The sequence below is a fragment of the Rousettus aegyptiacus genome, unplaced genomic scaffold, assembly GCF_014176215.1.
Source record: "Rousettus aegyptiacus isolate mRouAeg1 unplaced genomic scaffold, mRouAeg1.p scaffold_m13_p_1, whole genome shotgun sequence".
NCBI classification, from domain to species: domain Eukaryota; kingdom Metazoa; phylum Chordata; class Mammalia; order Chiroptera; family Pteropodidae; genus Rousettus; species Rousettus aegyptiacus.
In genome coordinates this window covers 5,729,698-5,751,093 of record NW_023416284.1, presented here as the reverse complement: position 1 = coordinate 5,751,093, position 21,396 = coordinate 5,729,698, and the positions used below count along the sequence as shown (strand labels likewise).

General features: G+C 39.0%; 1 protein-coding gene across 10 annotated transcripts in view; it reads right to left on the bottom strand.

The window, feature by feature from the left end:
• KIF1B (kinesin family member 1B) overlaps positions 1 to 21,396 on the bottom strand; it is a 120,936-nt gene that overhangs the window by 58,484 nt on the left and 41,056 nt on the right. For 3 of the 10 annotated variants that reach the window (XM_036228492.1, XM_036228517.1, XM_036228496.1), the window contains exons 10-21: positions 20,715 to 20,732; positions 17,726 to 17,801; positions 17,020 to 17,098; positions 16,071 to 16,213; positions 15,135 to 15,176; positions 12,268 to 12,479; positions 6,071 to 6,150; positions 4,907 to 4,982; positions 1,913 to 1,992; positions 1,298 to 1,404; positions 429 to 512; positions 26 to 206 (exon numbers count right to left, since the gene is read on the bottom strand). In XM_036228492.1, the coding sequence (XP_036084385.1) occupies positions 26 to 206; positions 429 to 512; positions 1,298 to 1,404; positions 1,913 to 1,992; positions 4,907 to 4,982; positions 6,071 to 6,150; positions 12,268 to 12,479; positions 15,135 to 15,176; positions 16,071 to 16,213; positions 17,020 to 17,098; positions 17,726 to 17,801; positions 20,715 to 20,732 (1,178 nt within the window). The remainder of the gene's footprint in view (positions 1 to 25; positions 207 to 428; positions 513 to 1,297; positions 1,405 to 1,912; positions 1,993 to 4,906; positions 4,983 to 6,070; positions 6,151 to 12,267; positions 12,480 to 15,134; positions 15,177 to 16,070; positions 16,214 to 17,019; positions 17,099 to 17,725; positions 17,802 to 20,714; positions 20,733 to 21,396) is intronic. The other 7 variants (XM_036228514.1, XM_036228519.1, XM_036228523.1 and 4 more) reach the window with 5 other exon arrangements.

The window sequence follows — 21,396 nt, the reverse complement described above, 5'->3', positions numbered from 1 at the left end:
GAGCCACGTCATATCTGTACATTACCTTTTCTCCATCTCCTGTTTCATATCGATCCCCTGTTTTTCCAGAAGCTCTCTCTGGGCAAATGTCCAGTCCACAGGCTCAGAGGGGGTCTCAGCAGAGGGTGTCTTCTCCCGCTCAGCCCGTGCTTGCTCGGGGTGGTTAAAACGAAACACGTGGTTTTTACCCATGATGATACGGTTTCCTGGCACGAAACAGAAACAGGGTAAAGAAGCCATTTTTGAAATGTATAGTATCTATGTTAATGACCTCACTTTCTCTAATGCAAAAAGACAGCATTTGGAGTCTTACAAAAACATAAATCCTACTGCTATCGCTTCGGCCTTTAAACAAAAATTCAGAAATTATAGAGCTGCTCACACAAGCCATGTGATCTCTACTGAACCTCACTCCTCTCCAGTCTCACCTGAACGCAGCTGAACAGGCTGGGCCACCCTTTTGCCATTTACGTAGGTTTCTGAGCGTTCACAGGGCTCTAGCGTCACGATAACTAAGAGGAGAGTAAAATAATGTTAGCATCACAAACCACTGGAATAAAATAACAGAAAGCAGATGATTGTGAGGATTCGGGGTAAGGAGAATATTCTGATTCCTGTAACCAAGTGGCCGAGCATCTACAGAATAGTTTAGAGTACCATAATCAGGCTAAGACAGAAACATTTAAATAAATTGAATGAATCTCAGAAAATGATATGATATGTCAGTTTCAGTGATATCTGACAGTTGAGTCTATAAAACTGAAAACCATCGGAATCTTCAGTATGAGATGTAGGTCATAACCAAAAACAATATCGAAGCTAACATTTTGATTAAGGAAGGAAGAAATTATATAGCACAAAAATATGATTAGAATGTTATGTTCTTGTTTTGTTAATAACCTGGACAAAAATCAAGATTGACTTTCTCTTCTATTTTAGCTAAAAAAATTCTACTTGGTTAAGGTTAGAGGTCCTTCAAATCTCTCCCTACCCGGAATATTTGTTCCCTTTTTACTTGTCTATCAAACAATTAACATTCAAGACCAAGCCTAATTGCCTCAGGCCTGCCCGGTTCTTGGCAGTAGTGGCAGTAACGAAAGGGCTCCTTTTGTCCTGGCTATTTTCATGTAAAGTAGCCATGTCCGTCCCTGCATTCAAGCAGCCCAGGTTTCTCCAGTTTCAAATATTAGACTGTATGAGAAAGCATCACTGAGAGAGACAAGGAATACCAAGTCCTGAGGATTTCTCGCAACACGGAATGAAAGGCTGCTGGAAAAGCTGAGCCAAGAGCCCTCACCATCCCCACGGTCGCTCCTCTCGCTCCGGAAGACACAATGCTCTTCTTTAATGTGTGCCCCGCTCAGCACGATGTCCTGGCGCCTCTCGGCATCTGCCTGGCCGACCCTGAACACAACGGAGAGGGTTTCCCAGGGGAATTCAGACACAAAAAGCACTACGAACAATGAACCTCTTTCTCCCAAAGAATATTCTTTGGTACCTACAAAAAAGGTATCACCTTTTTTAATCAGAGGCTCTCAACCGCAAATTCTAATTTTTCTTATATGGTCAACCTCCCAACTGAAGAAACGAAGAACAATGATACACTGATAACACTCACATGGCATTATACAAAGATGTGCATGACCTAATCTTCCTCATGAATTCATGTAAGATGTCAGAAGGAAAAAATTTTTACTTAGGGTCTTGTAGGGGAAAACTACGTGCTAACTGGTTCAGCTGGCTAAAATACGTAATTTAGGAAGAGTAAAGAGGATAGTTTGTAACTATTTCAGATGAGAAAAACGGCAAATCATTACAACGAATTTTTCAACAAACGACTTTCCTTTAGTTATTAAATCATCTAAGAGAAATAGAAAACCAGATAGAATGTGACCAAAAGAAACAGATATACCTTGTAAGTCCATCCTTGATGTAATAAAGCAGGCATTCTGACATTAGTGGGTCCTCATTGAGATTAACGAGATGTGGGGTCTGGAAAAAGGTTAGAACATCAATTCAGAGCAAGCACCACTGAAATGGCTGTGACAATAACAGGGACCTAGAGGAGACTGATGGCTTCTTGGGTTACCCACAGGGGCTGGAAAAGGGCCTTCTTTTATTCCTACTTGCAATTCTATAATAAAAAGGAAACACTCTCTTCAGGCCTTCGCAAACTACACTAGTGCATTCTATTTATGAACATGATTTCTGGGATAAAAAATAAGATCAATTATTGATATAAGGTCAAAGCTGGCAGAACACACAAGAAAAATTAAGACAAAGATCTGGATGAGTTCATCGTAATTTTTGTAAATACCTTGACAAAAGTCTTGAAGGGTAGCAGAATATGCTACCCCAAAATATGCCACTTTGACAATATTATTTTGAGTTGTAGGCGCTTGAAATGAACAGTTGATGCAGGGGGAGGCTTTCTCTGACCTCCCTTTATCTGTCTGAAGACAGATCTTTGAAAAGGCGTTTGTTTCATGGTCCTAAATCTCTCCCAGGGGTTTCACAGCCAGACTGGCTCTTCTCACAGAAGAGAAACCAAAGCTGCCGCCACACCCAGACGAACTATGGCATCTCTCATCTACTCTTCTAAGGGCCCAGTCACCTTCCCTAGAAACCATGTGCTCTCCCCTGAGAGGCCCCCCTCCTCCCACCCATTTCCCTATTCAAATAATATCTAACCTGGATTCTGAGCCACCTCAAAAAGTTCCTCATTTCCCCGCTGCCTCCCGCCCCGGGGTATCTCCCATGTATACATGAGGTACGCATGTTAATCAACTCTTTGTTTTTCTATTGTTAATCTATCTTTTATTAGAGGGCTCTCAGCCAAGAACTCAAAAGGGTAGAGAGAAAATTATTTTTCCTTTCCTACAATCTCAACAAATACTTAATTTTTCATTTACTTTATTAAAATGTCCCCCACGTCCCGATCATCTCCCTCTATAATTTTTATCGGTTCTTCAATGGTCTGTTATTGCCTTTATTAGTCTTTACCTTAAGAAATTAAAATTACTGACATTCAATAATACATAGATCTTATTAAAATCCTCTTCATCTAACTCTAATATTTCTAAAATCTTTTAAAAACCAACCTTCTTCGGTGAAAATACCCCACTGGAATCCAAAAATAAGTCACATGGTCTTGGGGTCAAAATCTACTCAAGATCATGTCAGCAAATGTAGAAAAATGAAAGAAGAGTCAGATGAGAGGGGGTTAAGACAAGGGAATGCAAAAGATGATTAAAAAGAAATTAGAAAAACCTCTACGTCTCCTCAACCAGCACCTGCCTCTGCAGTTTGAGAGCTTCGCAGGTATGAGAAAGTCTCAGCCCTCTCTGGGCAGCATCCTCTAGAGCCCATCATGACACTGGCCTAAGAAGAAAGGAATCTCTACGACAGGTTCTTTTGTTTTCTTGCCTTAAGAGTATTTCCCCCTCGGTTTTACTGAGGTATGACTGACAAAAATGGTATTTATCTGGGTCGAACGATGTGGTTTTTAAAAGGTGTGCAGTGTATAAAGTTAAAACGTGTAGACACTGAATCCGGATGTGGTCAGTGGTGCGTGCCCTTCTCCTTCCGGAAGCAGTTTAGAAAGTTAAAGCAAGATGAGTAAAATGAAAAAAAATAAGGCTTGGAAATAGAAATGTCATTTTGAATTTCTGTGCTGTTTATATCACGAAATTTACTCAAGTTATTTATGATTTGTGTTAAATGTCACATTTTTATAAGTCGTTATAAAAATTCCCTATAATCCTCAACATAATAATCATAAGTGATATATATGAATAAATCATGTCTTACTGAAAGAAAAACTATTAAACTGTAAGTCACTGACCTTTAGCAATATAAACATATAAAATACTTTCATTATTGTTCCAGTTCTACAATATGTACCTAAAATTTCTTTAAATCAATCTTCTTTGTTGAAAGAAACACATTAGAATTTATTTAAAAATTATGTAGCCTTGACAGAAAAACATGATCAAAGAATCCTAGCAAAAAGCAAAGTAATATGCCATATCACATAAAACAAAAGAACCAAATAAAAACTCTCCAACTGTTCTATGCTAAGCTGGAAAGATCAACAGACCTTCACATGAAGCTGTTTACGTCTCTAATAGTTAATCTGAAGTCATTTGAAATGAAGGACCATATATTACTGGTATGAAATATATGCTTTGTACATCAGTATATTTTCTATTATCATGTAAATAAGCACACAAAATAATCATTTGATAACAATTTTCCAATATCCAACAGTAACTAAGAAGCAACTTAGTAAAATACAACACGACCAAGCTTTACTGCTGTAATTAGCTAACAGGTTACTAGTTCGCAACTATGCTTATGGAAACGGAAGGTAACTACTAGAGGTTTTTAACTGGGAAAGGAGCAGAGAGGCTAGAAGGTAGAAAAGGGAATTGCTTTGCTCAGTACAATGGTGTCTAGAACACACAGTGTAGAAGCAAAGGGAAGTGATATTTTTCTACACAAACCTGAACCGCTGAAATTGCTTCCAAAGAGTTATAAGTCGGGGTTGCTGGCATCTGTGGGGAAATCTACACAGAAAGAGGAGCCGAACGGAAGCAAGGCGTGCTAGGTTAGGCCGGCGGTTCTGAGAAAGCCAACTACAAAGATGACTTCACACACTGAACCGTGACTACAAGTTAGTTTCACTGCCTTGGGTTCTACTTTGTAAACAGTAAACGTGACAAGGATTTTAGAAGGAGGCTGCCCTTTTACTGTAAAATGAAATCAGAAATATCTGACATTAATCCAAATCTCAAGATTAAAAAAAACGGAGGGGAAGGAGGGGCCAACCCACAACACATGAAGTCCTCAGCAACTAGACAAAAAGTGTTTGTGTTTGGTTGAGTTTCACAAAATTGTTTCCTACCTTTTTAGGTGAGAAAACGCCCAGGGTTCCTCCATCTTCCCGGATGGCAACGCCCATCTCAGCCAACAAGGCCTCTCTGGAAAAAACAAAGATCGCATAGGAACACTAAGACCAGAATGGCAATTATTACATCAGTCTAATGTGGACTGAAAAATAAAGCACACGAAGCAAAAACAATCATCCGTGTTGAAAGTGGGTAATATGTATGTGAAAGAATCTGCTTATCCCATCATGAAGAGCATTATTTTTAAGAGAAATAGCACGCTCAAAATAAATTATGTTCCCATGTTAGGTAAAGTTATATTCACCCAAATGAAAACTTTGTCTCATCTGACTTTGGAGGTAGACAATAATTCAAAAATAATATGTCTATTAATATAAAAAAGGAAGAAAAAGATATTCCTTAAGGCTATGCATACAACTCATAGAACCATTTCTTCAAAATCCAAGAAAGCAATCAGGAAGTAACTTAATATATGGAGCATTGTCTATACATGTGATTTTCTCAAATGTTATGTTCCCATGCCCGGATCATACTGGTTGAACAATTCTAGCCTAAAATCTCTATAATATAATAAAAAATCCTAATTGTTTGATACACTTACTGTATCAATACTTGGAACTCACTTCTGCCTCATTTCTATGAAGAGGACAGAAATTGACATTTAAAATATATACATTTATTCCAATAGTAAAGTATTATTTTGGGTTATGTTCATCTTCAGGGTAGAGAACTTTGAGGTTGAGATGGAACAGGGATTTTAAAAGTTTACAACTCAGACTACTTCATTTCTTACCAAAGAGGATCTGGAAAACTCTGAAAAACAATAGTCAGAACAGCTTTTTATTTATTTATTTTTTGGGGGGGCCTTTATCAAAGGCAGTCTTTTTGTAAATTAAAAACACTATCCCTCAATTATCTTCCGTTTTTATATGGATCCCTATCAACATGCAAAATGATAACTACTAAAGCACCATGACTCTCTAGAGCATTTAAATATGTGACTTTCACTGCCAAGTGTTAATTTAGCCATAAGTCCCCAGCCAAGTTTACGTTTTGTTTTGGGAAGAAAGATTCTTTGTTTTTAACTTCTGTTTTATCACTACAGAAGTAATCCAAATTCCCTAGAAAATTTAGAAACATTCCCAGATGGACCTCCTGACCTCTCCATTCTGATGGCCTCTGTTTTACGCAGCTTCTCTTCCCAGGTTTCGTTCAACTCAGCAATGATCTTCTCAGACTCCTAAGGGAGGAAGTTCACAGTCAGAGCGGCAGTCTTATAATTTAACACACCATGTCTAGAAAGGACAGCAAGAAGCAGATGATGATGCCCTTTGAGGATATGAGACAGAATCTAACACGATGAGATTTTTTTTCTTAATATGTAAAGTAAGAATCATAAAGACTAGGCCTAACACTACATCAATCCTAGACACAACTGTTTTCTCAAGTCTTTGTAATACCGTGTGTGTGTGTGTGTGTGTGTGTGTGTGTGTGTGTGTATAAAGGGTAATATTAACATCCCAAATGCAAGGTACTATTTCTCACATCCATTTCCACAAAACAATAAAGTTCCCAAAAGTATTCATTGATTTTGCTTTCACTATGATTTCACCCTAACATTGAAGGGGTTCAGTACATGTTCCCCCAAAACACAGCACCTTAGAATATTCAATATTTTAAGCTGAGATCATTTGAGCAATGGTATGTGCAGGAAGGACTCTGATCTCCTCCTGAAGCAGGTCCTCAGAGCCTCATGAGAGGTGCCCTCCCCATACCCGGAGGAAGGAGCATCTGGACCCAGAGGCTGGAGCACCAAGAGGAATGTGAACAAACAGGCCTGGGTAAGTTTCCCCGGTTTACTACTCTGAACGCACACCCCTTTGCCTGTCACACTTTCCCATACCTTTTCACTCTCCATCAAAGCTCGAGGAAAAAGAAAAAAAAAAAAAAACAAACCCTGCTCAGGTTTAACACTTTAACACTGCTTTGGGTTTTCATTTCCTCATGAAGGCCCCTGTGTCATGTCAAAACTTTTATTAAGTAAATTTGTATGCTTTTCTCTTATTAATCTGCCTTTTGTTACAGGGACCACAGCTGAGAACCTCAGAAGGGTAGAAGGAAAGATATTTTTCATCCCCTTCAACACAGTACCTTCTGAACCCAACCTCATACCCAATACATAAAGGTTTAGTAGTCATCTCGTCTGAAATGCAGCCACTGAAGTGACGATTTCCCAATCTCTTGCTAAGTTATTTGTTATTGAGTAAAAATATAAGAACTAAAATGTGTTTCCTGCTCTCAAGGAGCTTATTGTATACTAGAGAGAGGCGAGGAGGAGGGGGTGGCATTTGGTGATTCATTTTTTCGATAATTATATATAAGCCCATTATATGCTCATACTGATGAATGAAGGACAAGTAGGAACTGATTAGGCAAAAAAGTGGAGGGATGAGGACCAAAAAGGGAGATGTGCATGTGCAAAAGCAGGAGAAAATGCTAGTCATAGAGATGAAATGAGAAAGTCAGACGATGATGAAGATAATGATGATGAGGTGGTAACAGTGATGTAGATAGTGATAGTAATTAAGGATGAAAAGTCTTAATAATTCACAAAATAGTTCGCCATATGGTTCATTTAACAGGCTATTGTAAGAAGCCTTTAGGATTCCAAAACATAATTATCTACATAGAAGGAAACTGTGACTATGTAATACAACAAACCCAAGGTGCCTGGCATTTGCATGGAACATGTGAAAAAGCCAAGAGTAAACAAAGATTCACGGCGGCAGATGTAAAAGCAAAGGCGTACGGGGGTGAGACACCACCTGGAGAGCATCGAGGTGGGGAACAACGACGACGACTAGCTAAGCTATGAAAGAGCAAAACCGACGAGAGTTAGAAATTGCGGGGGTATCAGAAAGGGTGATGGAAAGGGGGCCGCGCAAAAGGGGCACTTTCAGGAAAGAGTCAGTTAAGCCAGAACAAGTCTGCAGCGGGGGTGGGGAAGGGTGGAGAAAGAGACAGAACCATCGGAGTTGGCTCTGTTCACCCTCCGAACATGCACAGGCTGCAAACTACCATCTCTGCACAGTCCTCAAACAGGAATGATTAGTATGCCGCGCACGTGCCACCCCAAAGCTAAGTGAGGAACCGACAGGCCACCGCAGAGGGCCAGCAACCAAGAAAAACCGCGTAATTTCGGCAAGCAGAAAAGGGAGCGTGCCAGCACTGAGTGGTCAGCGGCATCACCAGAAAGCACCACGAAAGTGACTTGACAATAACGCTGACATCCAGGACGGGACTGAATGCTCCTGCAAACGACTGTGAAAGGGCAAGCATGAGACAGACGGCACCACGGCCTCTACGACAGTAAGGCTTAACGACAGCTGGGCAGGACCCTGCGCACTATCAAGGTGACAACCGAAAACAAAGGAACAGAATAAGATGCCCCAACCAAACCAGAACACCGAGACTAGTGCTAATTATACAGTGTGACCCACAAGCCGCTGATGCTGGTTAGGGATACTTAAAATACATATATTTTAAGTATCTGACCCTTGAGATACTTAAAATACATATATTTTCCTGGTTGGTTTTCAGAAAAAGATCATGTCAGAGCAGAGGTTTCTCTGGCTGGCTTAAAGCAGTTCTATTTTGGGGCAACTGTAACTCACCCTAAGGAAGCAAAGTTACTGTCTAGGAATCCTCTTTCCACTTGGCTGCCAACGCTGACGTGACCTCTGTGGTTTTACTTAGCTCCTGGAGGGTAAATCTGAATACGATCTCTTTGTAGAAGACAGATTTAATGAGTAAGCGGAGTAAGAAACTACTTTTATTTTTCGTTACAGCTTCAAGCTGCAATTTGTATATTGTCTAAAAAGCTACTTTTCAAAACTATGAAGAAAGATTAGAGAAAATAATTTCAAGTGTGCTGGGAAACCATTTGTTCCAGAACCATTCTAGGGACAAAGAAACTAAGGACCAGAGAAACTAAGCAATTAACCTGAAGCCAACTACTTCCTGAGCTGGGCCTAGAGGTGGGTTCCCTCGTGTTTTTTTTCTTCAGAATCCATAGGCTTTAAAGAAAACAGTCTACAAAAAGCTCACTTTAAATTAAGAAAAGTGTGAAGGATATTCTTTCTTTAAGCCTGAATAACAAACAAACTTAGCACAAATAAAATAGATGCCGACGGGAAGACAGCTTTCGGTCCCTGAGTCATCACCCACCGCAGCCGGCCTGGCACACTGGTGTCCAGTGCTGCCCGTAACCCACTCCGGAATCCTAATTTACGATTAAGTTAAAATGAGGATTCACTTAAGAAATGAGTCATTGAAGAGATCTTTAAAGGGTCCTTCTCTCCTGCAGGTGCCATACATGTAAAAATTCCAAAAAGCTGAGTGACATCAGAAACTTTTTTTTTAAAGCACCAAGAAAGGCTGGGCTCCGGCGTCATTCGACCTCAGTCTTACGTCAGGTGTGCCCGGCTGTTTGCACAGCACTGATGCATAATCATGTTTATACAGCTAAACGCAATTTAATCTCTTCATCATGATTCAGTTAAGGTGGCAGAGAAATCCACAAAACAAGTCAGAAATATTTCCACGGGGCAAAAATCACAGTTGTGATATTTAAAAAGTTAAATGCTTATACATGGGACATTCCTTGCAGCCATCAGATACCAAGGTTTCACTGTACTGAACACATGGGCTTCACAAGTGAGTCCCAAGCGTGGGGCTCCCGGGCTGCCCAGCACAGCATTTGCCCTTTCGCATTTCTGTAATGAGTATCTGCGGATATTTATAGTCTAAGCCTCGGCCGACGCGCAGTGCTGCCTCTGATGCCAGGCAATCAACACCAGAGCCGCCACGCAGTAGCTATGGCTACATTTTAAAAACCTTACTGAATAGGAATCCACATATATTTCGTCTCAGTTTGAGTTGGAACGAACACTGAAAGCAATTACCTGTTGCTCTCTTTTGCCAGAGAGGGGCTCAAGATAACGTGGATCTGATTATTTTTTAAAAAGTCAAAAAGAAAAAGCAGCAGAGAAAAACGGTGCTGCTTAGGAGAAAGAACTGACCTCTGGCACTGTTTTCCACGACACTGTTTTCCCCCTGCAGTGTCGCGTCTTAGGAACGCGGCTGCTTCACGCTCGACAATGAAATGATTCAAAAATGTGAGATGCTCAAGCGTTTCTAACGATGCAACTACTGCTCACTGCTCTGCGCAGCGGGGCGAGCTGCTATCTGCCTGCGGCATTAAAACGCAGGTCCGCCTGAATGGGGCTCTCGCTACTCACAAAGTCAGAGCAAACCGAGGCGCTGATGCTTCCTTCAGTGACCCACCAGCTGCGTTAAAAACTCCAGCCTGAGTGTGAGACCATAAAGAAGCTACTTCTTCATGCTAGGGGAAATGGACGCTTTCACTCATGTTGTTGGCTTATGAAAGATTTAAGACAGAGAAATTTTTTCTGATGAAAATAATGGAGTTTTATTTTGTTTTGGTGGGAGGGAGGGAGGGAGGCTGGGGGAGGGTTCCCTGAATAATGGCTGTGTTATTCCCTAGAAACTATCTGGAAGACACTGGATGACCTCATTCTTACCGTCTGGCTAATGTCTTGATTCCCCAGCATTTGACATTATTTTCAGTTGCTCTCGTTTGGCAGTTAGGAAGAATTTACTCTTTTACACCAAGATGTATGTTAAAGAAAAGTATAATCTCATTTGTACAGTAAAGCTTTAAAAGCAGATATTAAGATTCGAAATCCTCAAAGGAAAAAAAAAAAACATTTTCTACTAAATGGTAAGCAGAGGCTCTCCCTTCCTTCCCACAGAGCCCCTGTACTTCCCACGGTGGCCTGGAGCAAACCCTGCACAGCAGCTTTGTCACTGACACCTGCTGTGATGGGACACATGCAAAAAGCCCTCCTACACAGCTGTCACTCATGTCTTTAGTAAAACTTCAGAGCCAATTTTACCGCAGCAGAAATGACCCCTAGATCCGCAACATAAAGATTTCTCTTTCCCTCTTCCTCTGCCGGGTACTTCAGAACTTAACCCACTTTCCACTAACACATTCTGAAGGAAAAAGTAAGATGATTACTTTTGTTTCCAAAGCACCTTACTTTAGAAGTAAAATATCAATGGAAAATTAGGCTGGGTAAGAAGCAGAAGCCCATTTCTTCAAATAAAATCTTTTCCAGCCTCATCTGAAAACCACAATGAAAGCATCTGCCACCTTCGGTTATCAACTTTAATTCCTTCTTAGTGGTGAGAAGGCAGGCTCAGCAAACCTTTCCAATTGTTACCGACAGAGTGTGTCGCTATTCTCACCGGCCCCTGAATGAACAGCAGCCGCGGAGAACGCTGAGTGCCCCCAAGAGGACGGCCCGCTGGCAACCGACCAGCTTCCCAGCTCCTTCCCCGGTTTCTCTGCCCGCCTTGTTTTCCCTACCTGGGCACTCTTGAACACAAAGGCCAAAAGATATGGATCAAACTGTCATCCTGGAGGTGACAAGTAGGGAAAGATAAAGCATCTGTGATGCTGTCACCGTGATTTGATGGATGGCACCACTGCCTGACGGCTCTCTCGCGTGGTCAGGGAGAGGGGAGGAAGAACCTCTGAGTCAGAAAGCTTTGCTGCTCTAACTTTCACGTTCATGGAGAAAGACAAGAAAGTACCCGACTGAGCCAGCAACAGGCGGGGAAAGCAAAGCTGGGCACCACGGCAGGTGACCTGCACGTGCAGGACACAAGCGCACAGCACTAAGGCCTGTGGCCCAAGCGCATCAGCACAGAAGGAGGCAGACCTTCCATGCCGGTGATCACAGGGTGATCGTAGCGTTCCAGGGCGTTCTACGAACTTCCAGAAGATATCACTTCACGTGTCTCTGAATAAATCTGATACAGCTACTCAAATGTTCAAACTTTCTTTTCATTGTATATTTATTTTACCAAATAAATGCATGACTCTATACAAAAGTCCATATTCCAATAATACTTAACGTTTCCAACTAATTAGTTTCCAACTAAATTTCTAACTAAACAATTTTCCTGTGACTATTTATAACGACCTCAAAATTGATGGACATATCTGAGTATCAGTTATTCTGCGTGGCCAACCTATGATCGATGGGCCCACACATCTCTCCCATTCTGCCTGGCCATGTCAGACTCAAACATTCTGGTGAAAAGAAATCAATTATCTCACTAAGCAGCAAATTCCATTTTTAAGATACCTCTAAAAGTTAGAACGTTCTTCCATATGCTGAACCAAAATCTCAAGAGATTTCCATTCCTCATTTAGCCTTGTGGAAGTACAGAGAATACCTTTCATTCAGTCTGAACTATTGCTTACCTTCAGACGTTCGATGGCTTCCTCTCCTCCGGGGGTAGACATGATCCTCTCCTGAATGCTGGTCACAGATGTTAAGCCCACCTGACTATTGAGTGAGCAGGAAGATGAAGATGAAGTAAGGGACCCCATGGACGCTGTGGAAAAATTGCCAGGGCGTTGATTCTCAGAGGCTAGCAAGTACCTATGCTTATTGTTCTGAAAATCTTTCAGATCTAGGAAACAGAAAGGAGGGAAGGCAGAAAAAGAGGAAAAGAAGGAAAGGAACAGAGGAAGAAAAAAAGACAGGAAGGAACACCGGTGTAAGAAAGGAAAGCATTAAAGCGCCAAGACAAAGACATGTTATACTACAAAGACGAGTTGCAATTGTTCTAGATGGCAGTTCTAAAACATGTCTGTCTTTAATACTGGTACCCTCGAGGTTAAGAGCCAATTCTGAATTGAGAAACTAAAAAATTCCACTGTGGGCTGATGTTATATCTGGTAGGGGAAACCGAGGCCTCAAAGGACACTGCTGAGGCCTGTTCCCCACACGGCCTTGCCTCTATGGCTCCAAAACTACAACGCCTTAGATTTACACTACTCTTCAGTCACAGCAGTTTGTAACTATAAGGGAAAGAGATGATCACTTAACTAATCAGTAATAATACATTTCAGCCTGGCCCCATGTTGTATGGCATTTAGCAAAAATTTCAACCCCCAAAATTCGAGTTAAAACAAAAATCTGAGCACTGAGTAGTGTTCTTTGTATAGCAACATTTCACTATGCTAAAAAGAATTTTTTAAATACACTTTTTTTTAAAAAAAAAAAAAAAAAGGAAGAGGTAACTGTAGAAATGACAGGAGTTTTGTACAAGTCCTGGTTAAAAACTCAAGGCTGACTGCCTGACTCAATAAGGGAGAAAAATTAGCAAATCAATGCATTTGGTGTTGCTTGCTGGAGCGTCAAACATTAAGGCTGAATATTTGCTAATTTAAGTGAGGCTCTTACTCTTCCTAACAGTATGAACGTTGAGTCACTGGTGATCCATGTTTCTAGTATGAAATGCAAGTTTTAGGGACATACTTTTTAGTTTTGGTAAAAACAGCCAAAAACAATAAAATTCACTAATTTGCTGTTCTTGGTCATTCTTCTCAAACAGACCCCAGAAGTAAATCATAGGGATTCGTACATTACTATTTTAAAATTAGTTCATTTTTAAATTTGAGACAATCCGCTCTGCTTAAAATTCCTGTCAAAACTAAGCTTTCCTTAAAAGATATGAGTCAATACAAAGAGTCAGAAAAATATTATTAGCTCTCCCTGGGTCCACTCAAGACTCAAGAGCCAGTTCTAGAAGCCCCTTAAAACTAGCAGTTGCTTCAAGACAGTTTGAAAACCACCATCTGTAAATAGAGAACACAGGAAAACAAGCAAGTTTTAAATGGGGACTGGAGCAAAATATTAGCCATTAGGTGATGGCAGCAAGGTCGGAAAGAAAGGGAAGGATGGAGTTAGAAGGTCCAACTGACACATGCAAACCCTAAAAGGAATTAAGAGTAGACGTAATGGAAATTCGACAGCAGTCAGGGCCGCTTTCCTGCACAGATACAGAAGTGAGACTTAAGTCATGCATGGCTTTTTGGGAGGTGCCAGAGCTGCTCGGAAAACAGTGAGGCGACAAGCGAGCTGGCAGCAGCACCACCTGGAGCACAAAAGCAAGAACAAGACGGTGTCTTTCCCACACCAGTGTCAGCTTTGGAAATCTCAGACAGAGCCATTCCAGTCCAAGAATCATTCTGAATTAGAACGTGACGGTGTCTTCAGGGCTGAATTTCATCACAGTGGCCAGGGCGACATCTGGTTTCGCCTATGTATTTCCTTACTCTCTGTCAAGTCTCACTAAATGAACAAGCAAATCAACAAAAATATAAAGCTTAACCCCTAAAAATGAAGATGCTTCATTCGTCTAAGAAAACAATTCCTTGATATCTGAAAAGGGTAAGAAATTATTTCCGCACTGACTTAGTGATACATATGGAGAGAATAATGAATGATCTTTCATCAAATGTCCTCATTTTAAGCACAAATTTTAGACAAATTTTTTAAAATTCAATTTGTAATTCATGAAAAGGGGGCGAAAAGTATTTACCTAACCATCAAGTAAGCTGAGGCCCAAGATATGGAAGAAGCCAATTTAGCATAAGCACAGGTGAGTGCAAATCTACACTCACACAGCTACTCAATCACAAATGGAAGTGGCTACCTTTAATTATACACATATTAAGGCTCAGAATTCCACAGCTAACTAAAAAGAAATGTTCTATTAAATTATCAGACTCTGAAGGACCTCAAGAGGCCAAAAAAGGTATAATAATAATTAAAAGCAAGGCTTTGAGTTCCACAATCTGACCACAGGGAAACCATGGGATCTCAGTGGCCAACTAACCACTCCAGGTAGCAGTGTCCTCGCTGGTAAGGGGCATAATGGAACTTTTCCAGAGTCGCTGACAAGATTAAATGAGACAATATATTCAAGGTACTAAAACAGGGCCTGGCACATTACAAACACTCAATAAATGTGAGCTGCTGTCATCGCTATCATTGTCAACTATGACTGGATTCAGTTTAATCACATAAGCAGAAAAACTGAAGAGTAGAAGCAGCAAGAGATTCTTAAGCCTCTTAACTTTATTCAAGCCACGGACCAATTCAGCGAAGATTGCTTTACTAAGTGTAGAAGGGCAAAAATAGGATCTACCCACAGTATGCTCTGTCTGGGATTTCCCTGTCAGAACTGCTGGCATGCAAAGCTCATTTTAAGGCGAATCCAGCGGAGGCAGATTAGCAAATCAGAGTACTGGAAATAACCAATACATAAAATACACACATTTGCCTCCACTTCCAGAGAAATCATCGATCAATGGATCAACTGAAGGTAAGCAGGAGGGAAAATACAAGAAGGGACAAAGTTCAGGTTCAGTAGTGGCACAGAGAGGGAACGGAGCAGTACGTTGGCATTTGGGAAGGCGAAAAAATTAACACTCAGAATATGTTATCATTTTACAAACTGTATTCATCTAAAATCAAGTGCTAATCAGTTAAGATAAACTAAACTAGAAGACCAGAAGAGGCCTTGAAAATCTTATTAAAATTCCAAATGATATAATAATAATTTTACACTCAAAAAATAAAAACATGCTATATTTAATAAAGCCATATACTATTATACCTGAATAATCTAGATAACCCACTCAGCTCACCTTCTGATGAGACATTATGTAGGCGGATCACTAAGGTTAAAAACTTGAATTCGTTTTTAGGACAACATTGTAAAACAATATCCTCTGGAAGTCTAATTGTTGAATTTTAAGGAAATGGTTATTTTCTCCTTTTTATGTTCACAGGGAGAGGGATGGGGAGCATTCACACACATACCGCTGCAACTACATTAATCCAGAAAAGCCCATAACACAAAAACAAATATTTCAAGTAAGATTTATATGAAGTGATTAATTTCTCAGTAGGAATAACCCTAATATTCTCCAACTAAACTTCACTGTTGACCTAAAGTAGAAATCTAATAAAAATACAAGTAGTTGCATGTTCATGAAAAACTAATTTCATTTGTTCAAATTAATAGCCTGGTACCAACGTACAATATAAAAAAAACTGAGATAATTTTCATTGTGTTAATAAGAAATAAAAAAAAACAAAAAACCCTTTCTCTGCCATCTAGCTTTGCATGTTCCTTAAATCTAAGTTTAAACATAAGAACCTGGAAGAGGAAAGGATTAGGTTTCACACTGATCTTGAATTCACTCACTATCGATGATGTCTCCCAGTCCCTGAGCGCGAAGAAGATCCTTCAGCCGCGTCACCTCCTCCTTTAATTCACGGACCAGCTTGGCGTTGGGGTCCTCATTGATAACAGCATTGCATTTAATCTGCTTTGCGCGATCTGCGTACCTACATCCAAAAAGAAAATTCAGTTTGGCCGTTTCTAGGATGCTCTGCTTCTCATAAGTCACGTATCGTTGTTCCCAAACAGCTTGAGTATTTACGAATTTTAGGAGCCTTAATAATAATACATTTGTATAAAGCTTTATAGTTCTTCATAAAATGAGGGAGAAGGCTCAGATGAAGTTAAGTGATTTACCCAAGATCTCGAAGGAAATAAATACCAGAAAAAGGACTCAAAACTGATCGTCAGACCAGTGTTCCTTCTGTTATATCAAAAGTGTCTTTCATGGGAGAAGAGTAGAAAATTTGGGATTAAAATAATTCATATTTAGAAATATTCTATGAGTATACATTCTATTATTCTATTAGTATATTATTCTATTAGTAAATGTATACTAATATAATATTATACAATATTAATAGTATACAAAGGCTACATGTACTCATAGTTATATTGCTTTTTACGATTTAAGCATTTCTGTAATGACAAACATCAGAGGGGCACTTCTTTTTATAGAAATGGATGCTATAGGAAACTTTCACTATTATCTAAAAGCTATCCAAAAATCTCAAACAATTTTAATATCTTTCTTATGAAAAAGTTAATGCCTTTCCCAATGAAACTGAAAACGTAAAGAGGTAAATTCTACTATAATAAGACTTTCCCCGCCCCCTAGTATCCCTCTTATGAGTGGACTGGATCAATACTTACATAAATAACCACCCATACAGCATGAGAACATCCATGGCCTAACAAAATGCCTTATCGTGGCCCTGTGCTCTATTTAGCTATTGGGATCAAGTTGGAGTACCTCAGAGTGCTCAAAGTTTCATCATAGTTGATATCTGCTGGGCTCAAGGCAGCAACCATGGCAGTCCGAGAATTGCCACCTAAAAAGAAGAATCATGACTCTCTCATTCTCATTTTTAGAAGAATTTTATTGACTGTATTAAATCAGACAGCGCAACCTCAGATCCTAAGATTTAACAGAATTTAATAAATTTCTTTTATGTCCCTATGTCAGGTACCATTACACTCAAACGTTGGTGTCTGGATCTACTGTGACCAGTTTTCTTATTCCCACTCCTATCAAGACCTCAGCCACTTCGCCAAAGCTGCTCTTAGCAACGTGATACAGACAAGTCACTAGTGATATGGACAGTCCAACGGGACACTGTCAGCCTCTTCTTTCTATCAGCAGTGTGGGATACAGCTGATCACTCCTTTCTTCTCATCAAGAAGGAGGGAAAAGGGCTAAAGAAACAGTGAATAAAGGACAGGGACCTGAAGCTCCTCAAACATCAGCAAAATGAGTAAGGGTTGGTAACGTCCAATTATGTGCACCTCAAAGGAGGACGGAGTTTCCAAAGAGGAAGAAGGAGCAATAGTCTGAAGCAGGTATGTGGTTTGTGTCCTGACGTCAACAACATACAAGAGAAAACCCTGATTGAAACAAAAGTGCGCGAATCCAACCATCTTAAATCAAAAAGATAATCACACACCAGTGGTCAACATACCTAGATTTTCTCGAAGGAGCCAAGTAAGTACTGAATCCCTGTAGGGAATAAAATCAGTTTTCTTCTTCTTCTTACTCTATTAAAACAGAAAGAAATGGTCTTAGCACTGTTAAGGATGGAAAATTCACATGAAATGCAAAGCAGTCTACGATTTCCAAGTAAATTCAGTTCCAGCAGAGCCCTCTCACCATGGCATTAAACACCCTCGGCTTCAATTCTTCACAATACCCGAGGCTCATGCAACAAAGTCAATTTTTCTATCTTATTTTTAAAAATTACAACATACATGACAGTTTAGAGAATAGTAAAATGAGCTATCATATAATCATTATGGGTATTTTGACAATATATTTCAATTATCCCTCAAACACTTTTCTACATGTTTTATTTCTGAACCATTTTGGAGTAAACTGCAGACAGATACCCTTTTAATCCCTAAACACTTCGGCAGATAAGGACATTTTCTTACATGTTCACAGTTCAAAGACCCTAATTCATGAAACTTAACATCAATATTCTAATACTGATATCCTACTCGTATTGTGTCTTTTATAGCTGGTAGTGTTTTAAAGCATTTTATGTGTAAATAGTTCAGGTACATATCTCTAACAGAGGATTTTTTTTTTTTTAACATAACTGCATGACCATCACCACATTAAAAAAAAACAAAAAAAAAACAATAATTCCTTAGTATCATCTAATACCCAATCCTCAAACAATAATTTTTACCTTTGCGGAGGGGCAAATATGAATCCTGTACATTCCAAGCTGGATGTGTTGGAGCGAGTCTTTAAGTTAATGAATTTGGCCAAAACAAATCATCGTGGCTTGTTAAATATCTAGTAACTCTTGTAAAGCAAAACACATCTGTTTTCTTTAAATGGAAATTATACCCAAAATAACTCCAACCATCAGAGTTAGAGTAAAAGTCTAAGAAAATGATACAATTTTCAATGCAGAACCAGGGCTGAAATGGAGGAAGTCATATCCCTTGTATGTAAAATTGAACGCAAACGCTCTACTCCAGTATCTGCTGGCTGATGACTGTGTTGTGATAAGTTAAGAAGCTACCAAGGGGAAAGCCAGAGTTCAGTGGTGTATATCTCCCCAGCAACTGGCAGTTTTTTAATCCATCCCTGGTATAACGTGAGGTTCGATTAAACTAAGGACAGTGCACTGCCTGTGAAAGCACAGGTACCCAGAAAAGGAGTACTAAGTACCTGACCTCTGGTTTGTCGATGAGGAAAGGAAGTAGGCACGTAGCACTTTAATTCCACTCATGAAAACGACCCCTCCGCGTCATCTCACTCTACCCACAGACACACAATATGCCAAATACTAGAAGTCACTTCCAATAGCAGGCTCTATTTCTAAATTACACAGACCTTGAAGGTCATTCACGGCCTGGTGGGATTTTCATTCCACTAAAAAGCTCTTGAGACCGGAGGCCTCAGTTTATCCTTTTCTAGTTCCCTGCTGCGCCTAAACACCCCAGCTTTGTCTATGGTTAGTACTAAAAATGCTGCAAGATTTAACGCGTGCCAGTAACAATGACTGCAAACAATACTATAAAAAGAAGCAGTGTCCATTTGCCAAAAATGCTCTACTTTCATTTCTATTAGACTAAATTAAGGAGTAGCTAAATAAATATACAGAAATTAAACTTCAATCTTTTTCATTTGAAAATATGCCGGAATTTTAGCCATTTCTTTTCTATCTGCTCTCTTATACAAATTAATCTCATCTGTCTCACATCGATAACTTTTTTAAAAAATAAGTGCCTCAGGAGTTACATAAAAATTTTTACTTAGAGCAGTAACTTTTCTAAAAAGAAATACTATTAGGTGTGAATGGTTATAATCCTGTTTACCTCCCCAGTGGAAATAAGAATACATATCAATCTGCCCAAAATTATCTTGTTACATAATAACTAAAATTATTTCTGTTTTGGTTATAGTTATGACATAGATGCAAAGTCCTAAACTGGGTTTTACAAAAAGTCATTTGCGAATTACTGTGGCACACAGCAATGTGGGAAATATATAAATACTTTGTAACCTTTTTGTTGTTGTTGATATGGATATTAACTGATAAGCAAACAGGACAAACTGGAATTATCATTAAGTTTCAATAGTCTTTCTGGTTCTGGGACCCAGATTAGATATTTGAAGAATATTCACAAATGTACATCAAAATTTTAAATCTAATATAGTTTTTTTCCAATAGGCAGAGAAAAACAGAAAAAGGGCATTACTTTGTATTAATTTATTTTTGTAGAAAGAGAATAAATCCACATATTTGAAAATATGAGTATAAAGTATTTTAATTGAGATACTGCCTCTATCCCCAACATTACTCTTGTAGGAGAATACTAATAAACTTCAGAGAATTTGTACAGAAATATGAGGAAGGAAAAATCTATTGTATTTGGATTAAAAAGGCTGTAAATCATGTTTTCTAGAAGCAGATAAAAGTTCAACTTGATTCTACAGTCTTTACTTTATATATAACTAAAGAGTAGAAAAAAATTGTTAAACGTTTAAATAATTCATGACTGTTCATGGTGGGAAATAAGATAATACAAAGAGGTATAAGAAAAATATGATAATAATTTCAAAAAGCCAATTCGCTATGTTTTAAGAAATTTATTTTACAGTCCCTTTGAGAAGTTTATAGGAGACTTCATCACGTCCTACAGATGATCACTAGGAGAAACAGTATAAGGTAACACAATGTAGAAGCTTCCTCAAATTTCTTGATTCTGAATTCCTTCTCCAAAGCACATCATGTTCCCTAAATTAAGTTTGTTATGAAGTCTCATGATTTATGGTCACTCTACACAGCAATTCTCAATTCTAGAGCCAGAGAACAAATCACAAAAACTTTTTGGAAGGTTCCATTGTTATTTATGCCTCCATACATTCTGCTGAGGATCTAAAATCATCACAATTGATTCTACAGCTAGTTCATTTTTACCAAACCATCGTACCTTGCTGGTGCAGTTATCCTACAGATGAAAGCATTTTAAAGAGAAAATGAGAACATAGGATAAGCTTCTAAATAGAAAATATACCATTTAAATTTTAAGTCATAAATTGATTTGACTTCTCAGAGACAAGAAGAAAGTATTTAATTTTTTTAAGGATTTAAATGAGGTGCTAAACTAAATTAGAGCATGCTTCTTTAGCTCTCAATGGAAATACTGAAGCCCCTTATATAAAAATTGTTTCAGCATTAGTATTCCACCGCTAAGAAATAAGGAAGAATAAACCTATTTAAAAGAGTTCATTATTGGCCCCCAAATCAACAGCATTTATCAAGGCAAACTGCACAAAATACTCCAAAAAGCACTGCATCCTACTTAGAAACAAACTGTATAAGAGAAGAATATGTAATAAATACTAGAGGGTTTTAAGAGAGATATGAAAAAAGGCTCAAAAAAAATTAGGTCTTTCTAAAGACATAATTTTCATTCTATCCTTTACTGACCTATGTTTACCTTTATTCTCCTTAATCTTCTACTTTTAGTACAAAGACAAAGTGTTATACCTGGTATCTTATTGACAAGTTCTAAATGAAGACAGGCAAGATTACATAAAAGGGCCAAAAAGGCCAACTTTGATAAAGAATCATAAAATATCAAGTACATTTGCTAAACGACTAATAATTTC